This window comes from Perissodus microlepis, chromosome 20 (assembly GCF_051167445.1).
Source record: "Perissodus microlepis isolate ML-2025 ecotype Zambia chromosome 20, ASM5116744v1, whole genome shotgun sequence".
Taxonomy (NCBI): Eukaryota; Metazoa; Chordata; class Actinopteri; order Cichliformes; family Cichlidae; genus Perissodus; species Perissodus microlepis.
The window spans coordinates 16,793,303-16,810,765 of NC_140480.1; the positions used below are offsets into that span (position 1 = coordinate 16,793,303).

A 17,463-nucleotide genomic window follows, 5' to 3' on the forward strand; every position below is an offset into this window, starting at 1 on the left:
TTGTTTCTCTCTTATTGTTAAATATAACATTTTTCCTCTACAAATCCTGCTTTAAAATTATTTCTACTCATATGCACTACCTGGTGGTGAAATCCATGCAGCACAGCCCCACATATTTATAATGCCTATATAATTTATACTACTGCAGGGGAGGTGCAGGAGGAGCAGCAGTGGTATCCTGCAAAGTTGTAATGACAGTAGAAGACACTTAACCCACCCAACAGGGAGCCACCTGACTCCACTATCTACCACTGAGTTAGTGGAAAGAAGTGTTCATGATGAATTAAAACAAATAACTAAGGAACAAAAATGAAGATTTATCCTTCTAGGAGTGAAAAAAGAGGAAGAAGAGTTAACTTAAAAAAAAAAAGCAAGACAGTGTAAATTTAGCAAATATTTAAATATCAAATAATAAATATTATAGGTTTAAATGCATATAATGCCTCAATAACTAAATCATGCTATTTTTATCTTAGCTGTGGGGGAAATGAACCTGTCACCTCCACTAGCAGCTTAACTAACAAAGCAGTCTGGTCGGTCCACGTCTGCTGCCAGTGAGGTGACTAATTCGAGTGTGTGCAGCCAAAAGTCAGAGCTGGGACATCAGCAGTTTACTTGTTACTGTGTGCAAAAGCTAGTAGTTACAGTAATAACACTTCATGATCAGTCAACTTGGTCTTGGGTTTTGTTGTAAAAATAAATATAGAGGAATTTTGCAGTACACCAGTAAAGCTGTGTCTGACAAAATGACTGTCAAGTTATGAATGCTAAGTTATGAAATTTAGACTAAAAGAAATTTAGTCAAGTACTAAGGGGTACTGGTGTAAATTATTAATTATTGTGCTATTGTGTATTTTATAGTATTTTTCCTATAGGCTGGTTTTATTGTTCTTCATGTTTGTTTTTAAAATGAAGGGGTTTTTTTTATGTTTTTTTAATCTTGGAAATACTCATTTTGATTTTATATATATATATATATATATATATATATATATATATATATATATATATATAATATTTTTATATTTATGTCAAATTATTTATAACATAATATTAACAAATAGCAGTTGAAGTTGTTCCCTGTGAGTTTTTTCCTAGGGCCCCAACAGACCTTTTGAAAAAGGATGTCTTTCAAAGAAAGCATGTGCTGCATGTGGAAGGACGACACATTTTTGTTCTATTAACATACTTATATTACACAATGCTACAAATCCTAAAGCCTACATCTCTGCAGCATTCATTTCTTTACAGCATACATGCTTGATATATTTAAGACATTGATTAGTTTTTTTTCTCTTTGGTAGTGACATTCACTTTTTCTATTCATGCAAGTTGGTTGACATTACTGTGATAATGCCTCATTTGCATTTTAACTATATATACTGAAATATATTGAAAAATATTCTTAATTTAAGGTGTTCAGGTTTTGTTGTGATACCTGTTGGCTAAATTGTTTACAACTAAATACTAGAATAGTATTTTACAATACTTATTGGTGAACGAAATGCAGTTGGGGTAATCCTGAAAGCAACATAACATAAACAAATCATGTCTGAGTGAAAGTAATCAACTATGGACATTTTCTGTATAATACTTTCATCTGTTGGTTAAAAGTTTTCCTCTTTTAACCTGAAGTGAATGAATTTTTGACCCTGAAATGTCATGACCATAGATTCTCGATCAGAATAAGCAGCCTAAAATGTTAAACTGACTATCTTTAAGCCACTTTTCACTTTTGCCTTGTGATGCAGTCACCATCATGCTGGAAAATGAAGAGAATTTCACATAATTGTCCCTAGATGACTGGAAGATGTTAGTCTTTGAGGAAACATCTGTATGATCAAGAAGCAGCCAGATAAGCCGAGGCCCACAGAATGTGGGTTTTGAACACCGATAAGGAAAAGGAGAGGGACCAGATGCTGATAACCTGCATGCTAGAGAGGTGCTGTTATGAGAAAGAAGACTCATCATTATATTGCTGACTCTTTACATGAATGCAATTTATTTGCCAAGACGTTTTTGAAAGTTGTGAAATAATTACTAAATTGGATAAAGATGATAACAGATAAATTTTATCACTAATGAAATAATATCTTAGATGAGGTAAATGAAAATTACATATACAACAAATTTACCTAAAAGTGGTTGTAGTGGAGAATACATTTGGAGGAGGAGCTGTTCTAAGAAGAAGCAGGAGAGAGGAGGGCCCTGTCTTGATCAGACATATTTTGCTGGATTGAGGTATTACCTGCAATTACCTGAATGCTGTTTGACTGAAAGTGTGAGTTCCTTAGCTTTTAGCGCATTTATCTGATAATCTCACGGTACTTAATAAATTTCACTTCACTTCACTTGGGTTGTTTATGTTATTTTACAATCATTAAAGTGAATGTATGCTGTGATATAAGAAGTCGTTTAGCGAAAAAAAGCAGCATCAACTCTATCCTACCACAGCTGAAGAGGACTCTCCCACAGTGTTGATCACAGTGTCTATATCACCCTCTTCTTAAACAGCAAACATGAACCGAATAATGATGGTGATGGGTTATATTTGATAAGACGTGACCAGCTTATAAATGTGATCTGAGGCCGAGCTTAGACTACTTGTGCAGAACTCACTCTATTTAAAGAGAGCGCTGTTTGGCTGCTGCTCAAGGAGCCCATTCTTTTCTTTTTCTTCTGTTTTCTTCTTAAAGAAAATTAGCTTTTGAAACTACCGATAAAGTGAAAACATTATCTTAGTCCTGCATTATTCATTCAATATAAAACACTGAATGAATGATCTTTCTTTGTCCTGCGCTTCTAAAATGGTCCCATTATCCTTTATTTCGTCAAATATTTAAAATGAGAAAATATGCTCACAGCAGGCGACAGACATTGAGTTTGAGGATGTTTCAAAAATCGACACCAAATGCGCTGTCATTAGAAGACGAAAGGAAGGAGACCGACAGACTCCACTGCTGCTCTGCGCAGATGGACGGATGTAGAAGACCAGAGGAAGGATTAATTAATGGACACCAGACAGAAGTCTGTTACGGTGTCAGCCCTTAATGTTTTTAGACGGCCGAAAAGATGCTGATCAAATTAAAGCATTTCTATACAGGAGACGGAGAAAAGACGCCCTTTGAAAATTTTTACTTTTGATTTTGATGTAATCTAAATCTAATTCATTTTACAAGCTTTGGTTTCTAAATCGAAAACATAGTTGTTCATTACAAGCTGTCAAATACAATATATTTTTGTCTTTATTTGCTGTATGTTACATTTTCATTATGAGTTTAACTTAATTAGCCCCGTGTTATTCCCAACCTGTTGTTGATTTTGCATGGTTTTGTTTTAATTTGATATATATTATTTACCAGTTTACCCCGCCTACATGTTCTAAAAATGAAACGCTCATGCATGTTTTATTATTATTATTATTATTATTATTATTGCAGTGAAATGTAAATTATACAAATAACGGAATTAACTTCCTTATATTTCTCTGTATATATTTTGTATTTTTAACCTGCTATTTCTTTCTTTAGTCAAAGGTTAATTGACGCTTAAATCACCAATAATTCCCATTGGTTTCTGTGAGCTACCAGCTACGCCTAAAGTGATTGTTTTATATACAGTAGGTTATTGTTCTAGTTCTATTTCTTTCTCTTTTTCCAATGGACAGGTAAACGTAATAGTTTTAATCTAAAAAAGTATCTTTCAGTTTCATTCTGCACTTTTATACCTTGAGGAGCTGATTTAATTGTTATGAAAATGGAAACCTTAGGAGCAGTAAGACGGGTATTTTTTTATTTGTTTCAAATGTGGAAAACCTTAAAACATATGATTTTCCAGGTGAATTAAAAAAAAAAAGTCGTGCATTAAATTCCCCTGTAGAATGAAGCGTAAAGGCAATGATCGTGAATACTGCTGTGTATAAAGTGCCAATGGAGCCTCCATATCCTTCGTCCTATCAAACAGAACAGGGTTTTATTAGTTTACACTTTAGAAGTCCTCAATTCTCAGGTTTGAGCTCTCCTGCCCTGTCCTACCCAGGGGTCCTCCCTCCTTAGCGCCTTCCTTCCCTCCCCTCCGCCGTTCCCACCCAGGTCTACATCAGATCGCCGATCCGTGTCACGTGTTTTACTCCCGTACAAATTTTCCAGTAGGAGAGCGAATAGGCGCACACTCATAACAGCAATTATCAGCGACAGTACCTATCTCCAGATATACGCAGAGGAAGAAGAGCGCTCCAGTGATCCCGGACTCCCCTTCCCCCTCCCCCTGGAAAAAAATCATTTTACTTTTGCTTACATTTATCTTCCACCACTTGTGAGCAACTTTAACGCACTAAAACCGAGATATTTGGAGAGGCTCGGCTGAGCTCCATCGTCTGTCTGCGTGGGTACGGAGGGAGAAAGTTTGCCTACTGCGCTTGTCTGCTGAAATTTTTGACTGGTAAAAGACCAGACTGCTTTATCACCCGACCGTCCTTATCTGGTGAGATAATGCACTGAGAGCCCTTGGAAATAAACTGCGTTCCTCTTGTACACGGCGCAGAACCATTATCAACGTTTTATGTGTTTTGATTTACTATTGATAGAAAGTATATGCATCGCAGATATGGAAGGGGAGCTCGCTATCTTTTGTGATGTTTGATTGGGTTTCCGTTTCTGATTTAATGAGCCAACTGCGGAGGCGCAGGATGTGTGGGGTTGCTGATAGTCGCCTCCGAGTGCGCAGATATCCTTGATCATTAATGTCATTCTAATCCATTTCATGTCTCAAGGTGATATAGGTGAAATATGTCTGACGCGGATTGTCGAACTTTCCTTTTGGCATGGCTCATGCCAAAACCCTAAATAGGTTTTATTTTTGCACAATAAAGCTTACAGGCTGGGTGGGTGGATCAGTTGCCCATGAAACTTTTCCAGTGTTTTTTCAGCTATCTTCTTTCTCTGTACATTTATAACAATGCAGGATTCACATCAAGGCACAGTTCCTCAGGAGAGTGTGGATGAGATTTGTGGACATCTCCGCAGTCCTGCGACTGGCTGAGGAAGCCCTCCCCGTGTTTTTCCAGTTTTCCGCCAGGAAGTAGATTTTAAAGAGAGAAAAATGTATCAAAGCCTGGCCTTTTCTTCCAATCAGTCCCATTACACGCATGACACCGGGAATTACATCCATCCCTCGGCCAGCTCTCCCGTCTACGTCCCTTCCACCAGAGTTCCTGCCATGCTGCCCACCCTGCCCTACCTGCAAACCTGCGACTCGCCCCATCAGTCTCACGGCCTCAGTGGTCATCACGGCTGGCCCCAGGCCGGCACAGACGGCTCTTCCTTCACGCCCAGCAGCCCTCATCCCTCACATGGATTCTCCTACTCGCACAGCCCGCCCGTGAGCACCAACACCGGGCGAGATGCAACCTACCAGAGCCCGCTGGTTCTCGGAAACGGAGCTCGCTCTGACCAGTACGGAGGCGCTCTGGTGCGCTCAGTCGGAGGTTCCTACTCCAACCCGTACGCCTACATGAGCCCCGAGATGGCGACATCCTCCTGGACGCCGGGACATTTCGAAAGCGGGGTGATCAGCCTGCAGGGCCGACAAGGTGGTCTGTCGGGGAGAAGATCCAGTCTGGGTAAGCACATAAATCAAGTTTCTAAAACTATTGCGAAATCCCAGTTCCCTCTGATTTACTGGAATTTTTAAAATTATTTTTTTAACGAAGTATGAAAGACTGACAGTAAATATTTTTTAATTCATAAAATAATTTGTCATAATTTGATCATTTTTAATCTGTTTTTAACGGGGGGTTTGATGTTTTCTGTTTTTTTATAGCCACAAGATCATATTACCGCTTGAAAACATTCGTAAGCTAAATTGTTGCATTTTCCTTCCAAATATTAAGAACATAATAACAATCACGTCAGTCTATGCTTGCTTTATGTCTTCTAATTATTGGTTGCTTAATGTCCAAATGTCAGCATCAATAAGACGAATTGAATATTCTGAACATTTTGTTCGTGAAAACGGTGTTGTTGTTGCTCCACAATCATTGTTATTGTTTTTAACATGGCAGAGGTTCTTTTTAAACCTCATTTATCGGTTGTAAAGGCCAGGCAGTTATTTATTACAGCGGCTGGCAGAGAGGCCTGTAAACATAATGCTTGTGTCATGCGGTCGGTGATTGAATCAAAGTCCCCTAGCAATCACACATTAGATTTAAACAATACACATTCATCAAGAAGAGAGTGACGCTAAAAGAGGATCGATTAAAATGTTAATTTAATTTCCTGCTTTAATCACGACCTTCAATACACACGGGGAGAGAAAAGCCCAGTGAAAAGGGCCACTGCCGTGACAATAAGAGCTGTTATCACCTTGATCAGACAGTCGAAACGTCTCTAAGTGTAGCCGTCAGCATTTATTTGGAGGCCACGTGTTGGATCGGGGAGACAGGAGTGTTTGAAGTTCATGATTTAGAAGAGTTTGATGGTTTGACACCACTTAAAAATGTTAACAGATAAATGAAAACCAATTTAACTCTTTAGTGTATTGTTGGTTTAATTAAAGAGTCCATTATTATGGAAAGGCTCAACAGTGAGTATGTTCATACAAGAATCTCTTGCAGTATTCTTAGTGGTAAAGTATTAATATCCTCATAAACTAATGGGGGATCTCTGGCCCACATTTGTTAGTGGGCCCTTTTTTTTAGGTCCCAGGATTGACATGGATATTTTACATATCAGGCATTTAAATTTGTGCACAAAGGAAAACAAAACTAGTCGGTCTTTATGGCCTTAAATACTTGGGCAGAGTTTATGGTCAGAACAGTCTTGATAGTTAAAATGTGTTAACAATAAAGTTTCCATCGCCCCTATAAAGAAATAAAAAAAAAACATTTATTGGTGCGGTTTTGCTTCTTTCCTGCTTTCTTTTAATTTGATTGACGGGGACGAAACAAGCTTTGATGTTTTGTGATACTGCATTCAAATATTTCAAAAACGATTAAATAATCACTGGGTAGAGCTGAAGTTTAATGACATAGCAATGAAGCGCACAGCCGATTACTTATTATAAGTGCATTAACCGAATCAACATTTGGGGACTTGAACGCATAAATTATTTTAATTTGAACAAAAAAGAAACATTTTCATGCAAGGGGGTAAGTCTAACCATGAGGCTATTCAACTTATGGGACGTTAACTTGTTTTACAGAGTTCATTTATCTCATCATGGCTAGTTTTATCATTTTACTACTCATAGATCACTATAAACGCTGCTAACTCACTTTCTAAGCGCGTGTATTTTTTATGTAACATATGTGTTTAGTTTAAGGGTTTTCATGTTCTAAAGCAATCTAGTGTTTTGTGTTTTGATCTCAAATCCAAATTTTCATGTCATTATTTCCAACCCTAAGCATTGGAGATGATGATTATCTTTAGGCTGACTGTGAAGATTAATTTGGACCGTTTACGGAAACATAAACCCATTAATTATTCTCAGTCATCTTAAATATGAATAACTAGTATTTCAGAAAATCTTTCGGTTAATATTATTCATGTAAAGTGTTTGGTAATTAAAACGCAATGACCCAGAAAGCCCAAATCCGTTGCGCATGCGCTCCTTTTCAGTTTTACTCGCCCTTCATTTTGTGATGAATTTTTTTCTTCCGAAATGATGAGAAATACAATCACAAGTTCAAAAGGTGAGTCCGGGACAGCTTTGTCCCGACGGACGTGGTCTACTTCAGGTCTGGCTCGCTCTTTCTGTCTCTCTTTTTCTGGTTTATCGATGGAGGGATTAGGTATTTGAGCAATTAATGCCAGGAGTCCGCAGTGTGTCAGAGAGTGATGAATGTGGAGGTTGAGGTGATGGCGGAGGGGGTGGCGGGGAAGGGGGTGGCCGCTGAAAATGCTACCCCCCAAACAGATTCCTCTATTTGATTCATTCGCATGCGTTTGAGCGCCCTTCATCATACGGACTGGGATGGGGGGTGGGGGTTGCGTGGTGGCGGGTTACATTCCTCCCTGGCTATTCATCAGGCACTGGACCGTAGCCACGACAGCGCCACGCACGCCCGCGTACGCTGTAAAAGTTCAGAAGAAGGTGTTGTAATAAGGCATGTAGTCTTTTGAATGTATTCATCTAAGGGTACCAGAGAGACCAAAACGTCGTGAAACCATGGAGATAAGAAGTGTTAGAGATTGTCAGAGATTGGTCACGTTGGACAAACTGGAAGTGAACACGAGTACCATGTAAACGTTTAGGCCTAAATAATCTCCTAAACTCAAATGAAATAAACTGGCCAACAGCCATGAAATAATCATGTAATGTGCAGAGTTATGGTATATGTGTACATGCATTCAGTCTAATGTGCGTTTTCCCTGTCTGTGTTCAGACCTGATAGACGACATGCCCATGGAGGGCAGGGAGTGCGTCAACTGTGGCTCCGTGTCGACCCCGCTGTGGCGCAGAGACGGGACCGGGCACTACTTGTGTAACGCCTGCGGCCTCTATCACAAGATGAACGGCATCAACAGGCCCCTCATCAAGCCGCAGAAACGACTGGTAAGACTCGCCGATAGATAAGAAACATAGAACTTAAAAAAAAAAGTATAACTATGTAGCCTATATTACACTTGGGCGATACCGAGTCAGCCTACCTCATGATTTGCATTTTTCAAACCACTCTGCCATTCAACGGACTCCAAATTGTTTATTTATCGATTTCTTTTAGCTGAATTTATCGTCTGGTGTAATTTAAACTATAAAATCATTTCCGGTATTTCAACCAGATATAGCATTGGAAATCATCAGTAAATGTAATCCTCATTAATATTCAAATATTCAATAATTTAAAAAATACATATACTATTACTATGCGGGGGCCTTTCCGATTTTTTTTTTCAATGGATTGTACACACACATGGATTGTGTGTTGCACTTTAATGTTGCAAGAGGAGAGCAGAGTCAGCAAAAGAATCAAAGCAACGGTCTTGAAAATAAAAGATTATTATTCATTCTAACAAGAAATAAAAAAAAAATATATTTTTTCAACTACCTTAATTTACCAGCAGATAATCAAAAAGCATAAAGATGCAAATTCATATTTCATCTCTGACACACTTATATTTTTACCACAAAGTTAAACAACTATACATTTTTTCTAGTACTGTAAGCTGTTGTGTTCCATTTTTTTTCTCCAGAGGCTCATTTCTAGACATCTTTTTGAAATTATTTTGTCCTTAAAATCTTCGAACGGGCATAACATCTCCTCCATCAAACTGGGGTAACTGCATGCAACAATTATCATTTAAGTGCCTGGAACCATATTTGACTGTAATATAATGAGAATAAACACTCTGTTGTGAAACTTTCTCTCATGGCTTACTCATCAAATGGAAATTACATTGCACATTATTGCTTTTATAGCTTTTGACAAGCTGGTTACAAACTGAACCAGCAGTTATGTTAAGACTGTTTTTCTTCAGTCCACAGTTTAAAACCAAACATGTTCTATTTATACTGATATAAATACAGCAAATCATCACTCTGGGGGAAGCTGGGATAAAGAAAAAGAAAATTTTTTCTTTAAAAATTTTCAGTTTGTTTTTGTAATCTGATATTATATTTTTTAAAAAACAGTTATTCCAGTGACACTTCATTTATAAAAATGAAAGTATCTTAATGCACAATTATGAAAATAAATCCAAAATAAGCAAAGACTTGATAACAATGAGGAGAAAACAGGGGACGACTGAAGCAGCTAAGCAGGGATTCAGATAACACCCATGCTTTCCTTAAATGGCCAAGTTATATTGTTATTAGTGTATAAAGTTAAATGTTGAAATGAATTACTGGTAATCAGCAAGATAAGCAAAAATGCATCACTGTCAAAGTATTAAATCTCCAATAAGACACTTATTAAACACTTTATTTTTATCATGTGACTTAGGTCTTTATGCCCAGATTCTTTGGTAGATCTAATATAGCTTGTTTCTTGTTTTAACCTCCTAAGACCCGAACTCTTCCACGACATGCATTTTTAATTTCTCTTTGATATTTGGTCACATTGGGGCCTGATGAAAGTAAAAACAAAGAATTACCAGATTTTTTTTAACCTTATTTTTGTTTTTAAGAAAAATGAGAGCCACATATGAGGATATTTGTTTAAAATTTTGATAGAACAGTAGCAGTATAATGTTCTCGTAAGTGGATATCAGGCCCATGTAGACCAAAACTGAGTATTTTGGTCTAAATAACCCAAAATGTGATGTCCACATATGTGGACGCCAGGTCCTAGGAGGTTAAAGGAGATATTGATTAGTAATAATTCAGAAAATGTGAACGGCAATGTTAGTGCATGGAGGCTTCAAGGGCTCTGTATTTCCCAGGAACTTCCAGCTCCAGAGCAACTGTGACTGTCAGCTACTCAACAAACTATTTCCACAACAAGGCTTTCTTTTGATGTTTTTTATTTGTCCTGTGCTGACCTTGCCCTTGATTCGAGCTGTTTTTAGACAAGTTTCTGCTTAGCAACGGGATTTTCTGCTGCTGCTTTTGTTTCGCCCCAAACCAAACAGATATTCACACTTGAAAGAATTATTTATGTTGCCTTTACATGTTGCCCAGCTAATGAGTTATTATTTTCTCTTTTGCATGGGCCTGGGGGCATTCATCATTGTTATACCAAACATACCAGCATCCTGCAATTCATTGGAAAAGTTGAGGGAACAGCTTAACGCCAATTTCTCAAACCTTACTTCAAGATGTGATCTGTGATTTCAGACAGTTGATAATTTACCATTCAAATATGTCCTCCTGCAGCAGACCACATCACGCCGGGCCGGCTTGTGCTGCACTAACTGCCATACCAGCACCACCACACTGTGGAGACGCAACGCTGAGGGAGAACCTGTCTGTAATGCCTGTGGCCTCTACATGAAGCTACATGGGGTAGGCCATGCTAAAAGGCTCTTTCAGCAAGCTTCTTGCTCCAGCAGGGAGCAGCTCATTATTTGCACAGTGTAAAACCTCTCCAAGGGCACTGTGGTCACTGTTATCAGAGTGTGGGAGGAGAGGTTGTGTGGGTTGTCATGACACTGTAGCCTCTGTTGTATTAGGGCCTGGGAGGTAGACTCAACTTATTTGTGTTGCTGTATTCCTTACAGGTGCCCAGACCTCTCGCAATGAAGAAAGAGAGCATTCAGACAAGGAAGCGGAAACCCAAGATGCCCAAGAATAAAACATCCACAGGTAGGTCAAACAGACACTAAAATATGAAGGATGTTGTGTAGAAGAAAAAGCTGGTTAATGAAAGCAGTGTCAGTCATGTGAGTAGCTACTAACAAGAAATGAAATAAACAAGAAAAACAAAAAGATTATGCCAGAATTGTTTGAGAATCTGCCTTCTCTAACCCTTTCTGGGTTAAAAGTTTTTCAGAATCTGCAAACCATTCTGAAAAGCATCTCAGTGTATTAACATAATAATAGCTCATATTATCATCCTGCTGATTCTCCAGGATCTATCACCTCTGACACCGGCTCCCCAACCTCCCTGTCAGTCTCAGAGCACGCTTCCACTATTAAGAGTGAACCCAACATGGCCCCGTCACCCTATGCTGGACAGACTGTCACATCTGCCACTCAGGTAAAAGGTTTTCCATGCAAATTCTATGTTTGACTGTGTAAAGACTAAATTGAGCAGCAATTATTTAAACAACTGCTCAGCAGATTTTAGTTTTGGCTATTCTTTTGTGTTTTTTTAATGCATCTATTTTTTCTTTTTAAACTCTCCTTGCATATGGCTAGTAAGCGGCACATGAAATTTGCTGAAGCATCTGTGAAAAATATCTGTCTAGATGTCTCTCCCATATCCCTCTGCCAATGGCTTGTCAATATTTGGAATTTCTCAAGCTGTTAAAGGTCCTTCAGAAATGTCTGACCTTTATGAAAATGCTCTTTTCAGCTTGATTCAAACATGCTAAAACCATTTCAATAAGAGCAATGGTACAAAAGTGATTCTAGGAAGTAACCATGTTTAAGACGTTAAGCTCTGTCATACTCACAAAAAGAGATGTGAAAGAAGAGGTGACTAAAAATTCCAGGTCGTGAACGTATAAATGTTTTAAGTCTGAAGGATTTTGCTTGCTCTTCTACTCCCAAACCTTCACAGGTTTCTTTTTGCAGTTTAATCCACTGGATCCGAATTAACTTGTCAATGAAGGAGATATAGAGCCTAATGTGCTATAATCACATGCATTCATCGACATGACTCCATTCATTCAGTTACTTTAAGGAAATGTTATGCCTAGATTGCTTAAAGCAGAGGTTCCCAAAGTGTGGGGCCCGCCATTGCAGGAGGGGCGCGTATGAAAAGAAAAAAAAAAGAACGCTTGGACACTGCTAGCATAATGGACAGGTTTTTGACGGGCTTCCACACAAACGCAAAGCAGGAGATGAAGCATCGCCTAAAATGTTTCCAAACCAACTTCCTTCCAAGCCAAAGACTAGAAAATATGGTGAAGCATATCTTCCCGTTGGCTTCACCTGCACAAGTGCCAAGGTAGGTCTCTGCGACAGAATTACTTCCGCCTGCGTGGGGAGCACGCGCTGGGCTGTCCAAATCACGGACAAACACTATCCCATATTCTTGATTTTTAGTTCACAAACACTTCTTGTAATGACTAACTACTCCTGACATTTTGGAGATGTTAGCTCTTTATACAGTAAAGTTACAGCGGGATACAAATAATATCAGGCCGACCCTGCCACAGTTTGTTACCCCAGTCCAAATCACGGACAAACATTATCCCACAGCTGTTTATGTTTTTAAACCCATTTTGCACAGAGAGGCATTTTTTGAAAAATGTATTGATAGCAATGTTGAATATTATTACACAGGAAAAAAAACTACACGTAAAATAATCACACCATGACGCCTCTGCCTTTCTAAATGGAGGGACAGTAACTGCGTGTGTATACGTAAGCGTGTAAAAACTGCAGATAGATTAACAGTATTTTGTCTCTATCTGCCATTGTAGAAATTCATCTCATGTAAACAATAACGTGGCGCACAGCATGACGTGAAAAAAGGCACATACCTTTGACGTTGCGTGACGAACTCTGTATTCCTCGTCCACACGTAAACGCAAATACGGAGTTTTAAAAAAAATCGCATTTTCGGTGATTCAAAAAGCCGTTTACGTGTGGACGAAAGGCCCAAACGCATAGAAAAAACGGCATTTTCAAAAATACCCGTGTAGGTGTGGACGTAGTGTAAAAGAGTTAGTAGGCTAATATATTTCATTGCTACCTGTAATTTATTGCAGTTTACTTTTATTCATGTAATTGTTTACTAAATGTTTGAGGTGTGAAATAACTCGCAATGGAGTTTGAAAACAAAATATGGGTGTGTGTGGCTGGAGGATGTGTTTGTGCTGGGGGGGAAGGTGGGTGGGATTAGGTGTTGTGGGGTCACGAAGATTTTTCTTGTAAAACAAAGGGGGGCCTAACGAAATAAGTTTGGGAACCATTGGCTTAAAGAAACATTAAATTAATACATTAGATTTAAATCAATAAATTTAAAGGGGTGGAAAGAGCATGTCTGCAATTGACTAACATCGTTACTTCCGGGGATACTAGCACTACCCAGTCCAATCAGTCAGCTAGCCAGTTACATCCATAGAATTTACTAGTATTTTTCTTTAATAAAATAATATTATGTTGATTATGGTGGTTTGTTTAGTAGTAATTTAAATATGTAAGGTTTATTATATATTCCACATTCATTTTATATGAAGTATAATAGATGAATCCTTTTTGTTTTGATGAATATCGCTTACAGCTCATAAAAAGAGTGACATGCCAAAGAATTGATGGTGTTTAAAGTGCAGTGTGAAGTTTTCAGTCTTTCTTGATTTGTTGGTTGATGTTGGTGGTTGTTAGTTGAAATTGGACACAGCCACAAGATTTTAGACACTTGCTTTAGAACATGTCCCATCTGCAGACACTGTAGAAGCTTTATAGAGATTCCAATTTTCTTTTCCACAAGGAATCAGCACCTGCCCACAGTGCCAAAACTATTTCCCAATGGTTTGTTTGCCTGTGCTCGATTGGCCAACCAACTCCCCTGACCTTAACCACAAATCACTGGTATTGTCAAGAGGAAGATGAATACCAAAAGTAAAATTCAAAAGTAAAGATGGCTGCTCCCAAGGCAGTCTGGGCTTAATTAATATCCAAGCAATTCCACAAGTTGATTGCCTCTTTTCCACAATGCTCTGATAGGAAGCATAGGAAAGGAGCCTCAACCAACCACTGGGTACATAAATGAACATATGTTACAGAGGTTGAATATTTCTGTAATTTTTGGTGTAAATCCTTTTTTGATTGATCTTCTGAAATATTCTGGTAATTTGAGATACTGTGTTTCTGATTTTTGAATAGGTTTAATCATCAAAATTCAAAACAAAAGGCTGAAATATATAAATATATGAAACTTTGCCTTTTTTAATGAAGTTCTAAATACAGAAACTTTGACAATGTTGATATTTTTTGACATGCAGTAGCATATAAAGATAGGTGAAATTTCTGGGTATGAAAATTGAACACAATGCCTTCAACCTACAATCATTCCAATGGTCAGCAGAGAGCAACTTCTCTGGATGCAAATACACATCTGGTTGTATAGAAATCTATGGGAAAACTGACTGTCCTTATTAGACCTCACCAAACACTTTGTTGATAGGTTTGTGGGTGAAATGGCTAGTTTCCGGTAATTTTGAGAAAAACATGATGCTCATTTTGTAAAAAAAAAAAAAAAAAGGTTTAGTAATTTTTTGAATGTCTTTTATTCCTGTAGACTGCTTCTCAGTTGGACAGCACAGCCTCAGGACATGTGGACATTAAATATGAGGATTTTCCATTTACTCCGACCTCCTTGGCTCCACAGAATTCCTGGTGTGCGCTGTCTCAAGCATGAACAAGCTCTGCCACAAGGGCAATACTGACCCGAGTTGATTGATCAGTAAGGTTATCCCACCATCCTGAAACTTCTCCTTAACAACTCTGAAGCTGTGGAGGGCCAACATAGTGGGTCATAACCAGACAGTTATGACCCACTGTTATCAAAAGGGACTGTACAATTTCATTCTAAGGACATCTAATGTATTTTCTATATTATATATTGTAACACACTGGCTATGTAATGGAAGCATAAACGGCTCTCCTGGACTGCATTTTTGAAGGACGCATGTGAGCTTTCCAAAGACTCTGGACTGGCCCTGGCTTTTCTAAACTCATATCTAGCAACTTCATTTCCTCAGAGGGACAACAACTACTACCTATTGCTAAAAGATATTGCTGTTTTTGGCAATAATCTACACAGGAAACCAATGCAAGGATGATTGAGTTTGATTTTATGAGCTTTAACTCCTTTAGCCCCCTTTTTTATGACTTCCATCCAACTTCGTGTGGGTCATTCGTTGCTTCAGTCTGAAATTGTCAGAGGGGAAAGCAAAGTTTGTTGTTAATGGTTATGCACAAAACAACTTGGTTAGTTTTGGTCAAGATCATATTTTGTATTGCTTAAAAAAAGCTCCAGACTTTGTTTCTCGGGTGCCAAGTTCCACCTCTTCTATAGGTAAGAAACACCTGGCACATTTTATATGCAGTTATTCATATAGCTATTAATGCTACTAAAGTTTAAAACCTAAGGGTCATAGCAACTTGCAAAGACTCCTCATAACAGTTTCATTCATGTTCCTTACTGTCACTAATGTGATAAAATGTCATGGTTTTCTATGAGGTTTTCAAGAACATGTTTTCATGTTGTTGTCACTGCAAGAAAGAAATCCAGAAAATGCCTTTATGGCTGTTGAACATGTCTCATTCCCTTGTAGATAATTAACTTTTATAGGCACATTATTTGTGTTGAGATAAGGACTGTTAAAAGTCATTGTAGACACTAAAACCAGCCAGTTATGACCCACTGTTCTCCATGTAGAATGGCTTTTGTGCTCTATGTGTCTAAGTGGTGATGCTTAGATTATGGTAGATTTATTTTTACAAGAAACAGAAGAGATAAAATGCATCCTGCAAGAGTTATTTGAAAACCAGGAGCAGTCATTTTAATTCTGAGATGATGACATATCAGAATTTTTACCATTTTACTGCTCTAAAATTTGATCTTAATGAAAGTGCAATTATTTTTTTTCTTCAAAAATCAAAGACAAAACAAAGTGTGAAATTGTTGTAAACATTATTATCTAAATTTATTATCTGTGTTTTGTTAATATGTAAGGAACTGTTATTTTGTTAGGAGTTGTTTTGGGTCTTTTTTTTTCAGTGCTCTTGAATCTGTTAAATTTAATAAAACTGATTCAAATTTTAAAAATCTGATGAATGGAATGATTTTTGAATGAATCTTTATTGTACAAGCGAACTGCCTGCTCAGCATCACTCCAGTTTTATTCATGTAGGTGAATATTCTGAAAATGTTTTCAACACTTTTAACACCAACTAAAACATTTAATTAAAATAATTGAACCTACTCTATTTTAGCTACTTAATGAAAGTGTTACTACTTACAGATGTATTATTTTTAGTCGCAGTTCAGCCTGTTAGCCATTACTTTTATTTCTTACCATTATTATTTCCAGCTATTTCAACAGTCAATCTCAATACTTGTAGATATTTTTACTTTTTTATAAACATCAATTTTTGGGTCCGTATTATACCACATTGCAAGATTTACTTTTAGCAAAGAGCACTCCACACTTTAGGTATACATGTCAATTTTTTTACTGCCTTGCAATACTTGTTGTAGGCAGTTGTGTGTATTTGTGCAGGTATTAGTCTACAGTGGGCCTATGCAGACACAAACATGCTCCTGTGCAGTCCTCTAAAAACCCAACATCGTGAAACTGTGTGTAAGCTGATTGGCTGAAAGTAGACTGGAACAGAGACGAAAACAAACCAAAAATGGAAGAAAGAAAAAAAAAACAAACAAACACAAAAATACAGCATGAAAAGCACAGACAGTGGCTTCAGTGGACACTTCATTGTTTTTAACACTGTTTCCCCTCAGCTCTTCTCCAGGCCTGCCTGAAGGGCCAACGGCAACCTGAGGAACAGCATCCCAAAGAATAATTGTACCACATACTTTAGACACTGCCTCCATCTGGCAAGAGACGTTCTCTGCAGGTAAAAGAGCCTGTCCATAGCTCCCTACTGTCTGCCAACGCAGTGCCAACAGAGAACCATATTCAACACATAAGCTGGATCACCAGTGCAGTGAATTGCTCATTATAAAAGGTGTCAGAAAACTGAGAGTTGGTTTACAGCTATATTGCTTTGATTATTTCTTATGATCTTTATAAATGCACACACAAATGTGGATTGCTCTAGTTTTAATAATCCATAACTTTATTTATTTCTGCCAGCTCATGTGAACTTCATTCATAGGGACTTGCAACA

The 17,463-nt window shown here is 37.9% G+C and overlaps 1 protein-coding gene across 1 annotated transcript; it reads left to right on the plus strand.

Annotated features, from left to right (window-relative positions):
* Positions 1-4,233: 4,233 nt before the first annotated feature.
* Positions 4,234-16,311, plus strand: gata5 (GATA binding protein 5). The gene is made up of 7 exons (XM_084917370.1): positions 4,234-4,482; positions 4,963-5,620; positions 8,384-8,553; positions 10,813-10,941; positions 11,157-11,241; positions 11,508-11,635; positions 14,849-16,311. Exons 2-7 carry the CDS (start codon positions 5,101-5,103, stop codon positions 14,966-14,968), a joined length of 1,152 nt encoding a protein of 383 aa, XP_084773496.1. The 5' UTR covers positions 4,234-4,482; positions 4,963-5,100; the 3' UTR covers positions 14,969-16,311.
* Positions 16,312-17,463: the final 1,152 nt, after the last annotated feature.